At 31.5% G+C, this 3,178-nt stretch overlaps 1 protein-coding gene across 5 annotated transcripts; it reads left to right on the forward strand.

The window, feature by feature from the left end:
- The first annotated feature begins 205 nt into the window (after positions 1 to 205).
- On the forward strand, positions 206 to 2,011 carry LOC109862320. Of its 5 annotated transcripts, none has more exons than XR_002251124.1 (4): positions 206 to 289; positions 1,146 to 1,308; positions 1,395 to 1,471; positions 1,560 to 2,011. XR_002251124.1 is itself a non-coding variant. In XM_020442343.1 (4 exons), the coding sequence occupies exons 1-4, from the start codon at positions 732 to 734 to the stop codon at positions 1,622 to 1,624; spliced, it is 357 nt and encodes a 118-aa protein (XP_020297932.1). In that variant the 5' UTR covers positions 310 to 731; the 3' UTR covers positions 1,625 to 2,011. The 5 variants fall into 5 exon arrangements, 1 of the variants encoding a protein (XP_020297932.1); XR_002251122.1 differs by lacking the exon at positions 206 to 289 and adding an exon at positions 310 to 888 and having other exon boundaries at positions 1,136 to 1,308; XR_002251121.1 differs by lacking the exon at positions 206 to 289 and adding an exon at positions 310 to 888.
- The last annotated feature ends 1,167 nt before the right edge of the window (positions 2,012 to 3,178 follow it).

The raw sequence follows: 3,178 nt of genomic DNA on the forward strand, positions 1-3,178 counted from the left end.
CATTATGGATACATGTCACGCATGCGCTTTCGAACAAACTGAACAGTGATAAAGAGTAATAAAGAGAGTAGAGCATTGTCTGCACCGTAGTGTTGGAACCGCGCTGAGAGCTCAACTAGCCATATAGAAGTATTACATATATGCACAATCGACACAAGTCGGCACAAAAGTCATTCTGTCTTTGTTCGGTATTCAGTGAGAAACAGAGACAGAATGACTCCTGTGTCGACTTGTGTCGACTGTGTCTCCTAAAAGGAAAGCAGCCTTACTGCAGTATTCTGACCTAAAGGTACTTTTTGATTGGTTTTCGAGCTTATGCTTATGTCTTATGCTTATGGTTACGGAGATTCATGTGCGATGGCCTTAAAAAGTTTTATTTGCAACAGTTAGGGCTATCCTACACAAAATGACATAGCTGCATATGCATAGCATAAAACTATATGGACCAATGAGCGTCTAGCATAAAGTCGCCATATTGATTTACATAACATAGCATATACATACATAAGCATAACATATGCATAAGAAATGAAAAAATCCATAAGAACGAAATTTTTATGCATATGGTCTATGCACAATCAATCAAATTTCAAACAAAAGTTTCTATTGTTTAAAATTCTGTAGACTTAAAGATAATATAGATATAAGAAAAGTACAAAAAAATAATAAAGGTACAATCATAGATCATAATAATTATTGTAAAAGAAAAGATAGTGAAAACAATAAAGAAAATGAAGACATTGATGACTTCGAGAGAAGAAGATTCATTATTAATAGAATTAGGTAAAGGTTATCTTCATCTTTACGATAAAGAAGTAAAAGACTTTAAAGATACTAATAAAAAACAAAACTCTTGAAAGGAAATAGGAGAAATTTTAAACGCAACAGGTATTGAACATATTTTTTTATATCAATTTTGTTTACAATTATATACTTTGTTTATATACTTTGTCACATTTTTTAAAATTTATATAATAGTTTTTTAAAATTTATATAATAGTAAAATCTATCAAAAACATACAATTGTCGTCAAAAAGATAACAAATTACGTATAATTTCTCTCTGTATGATGACACATTGTTTTTTACCCTTTTTTTCAAAAAATGTTTTGTTTAATAAAATAGATTTATTATAGTATCTTTTAGCTTCAGATTGTCAAATGAGATGGGCAAGATTACGCGAACGATATTCTCGTGAAAAAAAATTACGAGAAATAGAAACAAGAAGTGGAAGTGAAAGTACAATGAGATCAATATTTCCTTTATATGACCAAATGAATTTTTTGTTCAAATTTGTCAAAAGTAGGAAGTAAGTTTTTTTCATTAAGTTTTTATAATAAATTTGTAAAACATTTATATTCTTATGTTTGAATAATTTAAATTGTTTCCTTCTAGATCTATAACTAATATATCAAATTTGACTTTTAAACAATTACATCCAGTCAAGACGAATGAGTCAACAGAAAAATTAGGTAAGTTTATATTTAGATAGCTAATAATATTGTTGTATTTATTTAAAAAATATACGGATTATTATTTAAAATATAATTTTAATTGTAGGATTCTCAAATATACCAAAGAACCAGATTCGATCAAGTAACGAGGATGATACACAGATGACATAAAAATTGCCTAAACCTAACTCTTTGTTAAAAACATCAACAACAGTAGCTTCTACAAGTTCATCAATATCTTCTACATACTACTCTCCTTCTCAATCAGTTAACACATCTTGCTTACATAATAATGATACTTATTCCCAGATAAACATGACGAAAGAATCAGATAACCGTAGTAACCAACGCAGACCATCTCCTACAAGTCTTGTACCGGCAAATATAACAAGTACAATTAATAGACAAAACTGCTCATGTGAAATTGTGTTTATAATAGATGAAGGGCTAATACAAACACATACAAGATGTGTACAAAAATACGATTTTATTTCAACCCAGCAAACAATTTGGTTGCGAGATGTCGCAGTTTTGTCGCCAACCGCCGGCGAAATTAGTAGACCAACTCCATATCCATCTGTGTCCTCATTAGGATATAGTTTGGCGACCATATCTGTCAAACATGTGAGATGTGAAAATGAGACCAAAATCATAACAAGTCTGCCACTAGCAAAGCAAAGCCAAAGTGACGCAACAAATCCAGAACAGATTTGGTGATCGTTTGTTGGCGCCAAAATCGCGCCAAATACACATCATATCTGTTACCAAAACTGTCAACAAAACAGTAGCAAATACAGACTAAATCTGCCGTTAGAAGCGCTGACAGATTGTTACCAAACGCAGATCAGATCTATCCCCTAGAATCCAAGTGGAATTACTACAAAAAAAAAAAAAAGAAAATCAGTGGTATATTGCCTTATCGGAAGAGAATTAATTTGACATTTTACTCGAATTAATTTCTAGAAGCGTGATTCAGCTCGTTGATCAACCAATGAACTCCATTGAAAGAGACCGAATCTGAAAAAATCCTAAAATGTGATAGCGGGATTTGAACTCGAGACCTCCATATTCGCAGCCCCTGCACTCAGTCCGCGAGACCACTTGTGTTCCTTACTAACATATGATTATTTTTATCTATTTATTCTCAAGCTATCCTACATTTCATTTATTGTTTATTTCAATTATTATTTTATTAAAAATGTTGCAATGCAATGTACCTGCAACAATAAATAAAAATACTTTTCTTATTATTCTTAAATATAATTTAAAGTACATTTTTACAACGCGAACAAATGTTTTGTTAATATATGCTGATACTTGAATAAACAAAGTGTTTTTTAATGGATTTTTAGTCACTGAAAATGAATCCGGCGGCGAAATTGACCTAACACGTCAAATTTCTGAGAAAATTAAAGTTAAATGTATAACATACTGTCTATTAGCGTGAGAAAGAGCATATCAGTGTATCTCATTCACACTAGTGGACTGTTACACAGTGTCGACCGTATGTAGCTGGAAAGCATCTATTGTTTCATATTACTCAACAAATACGAGAATAATACATTAAATTTATGATCCCAGGCAACCAGCTGACGTTATAATGACGTTAATATAAAGTCAGTTTTTGACCAGTTCGACGTTAGTTTATGACGTGATATTAACGTAATGACGACGTGAGTTTGTCTCGTCAAAAATGACGTCATGTTAATGACGTTTACTTACGTC

This window comes from Pseudomyrmex gracilis, unplaced genomic scaffold, assembly GCF_002006095.1.
Source record: "Pseudomyrmex gracilis isolate BER0280 unplaced genomic scaffold, ASM200609v1 scaffold_1630, whole genome shotgun sequence".
Lineage (NCBI taxonomy): Eukaryota > Metazoa > Arthropoda > Insecta > Hymenoptera > Formicidae > Pseudomyrmex > Pseudomyrmex gracilis.

What these genes read in the sequence shown, in the direction of transcription:
- LOC109862320 (XM_020442343.1), top strand. Translation starts at nt 732, where the DNA reads ATGAAGACATTGATGACTTCGAGAGAAGAAGATTCATTATTAATAGAA. An exon ending in TTCATTATTAATAGAATTAG is followed by an intron (nt 784 to 1,145) that starts GTAAAGGTTATC and finishes AGTATCTTTTAG; the next exon opens with CTTCAGATTGTCAAATGAGA. An exon ending in AAATTTGTCAAAAGTAGGAA is followed by an intron (nt 1,309 to 1,394) that starts GTAAGTTTTTTT and finishes GTTTCCTTCTAG; the next exon opens with ATCTATAACTAATATATCAA.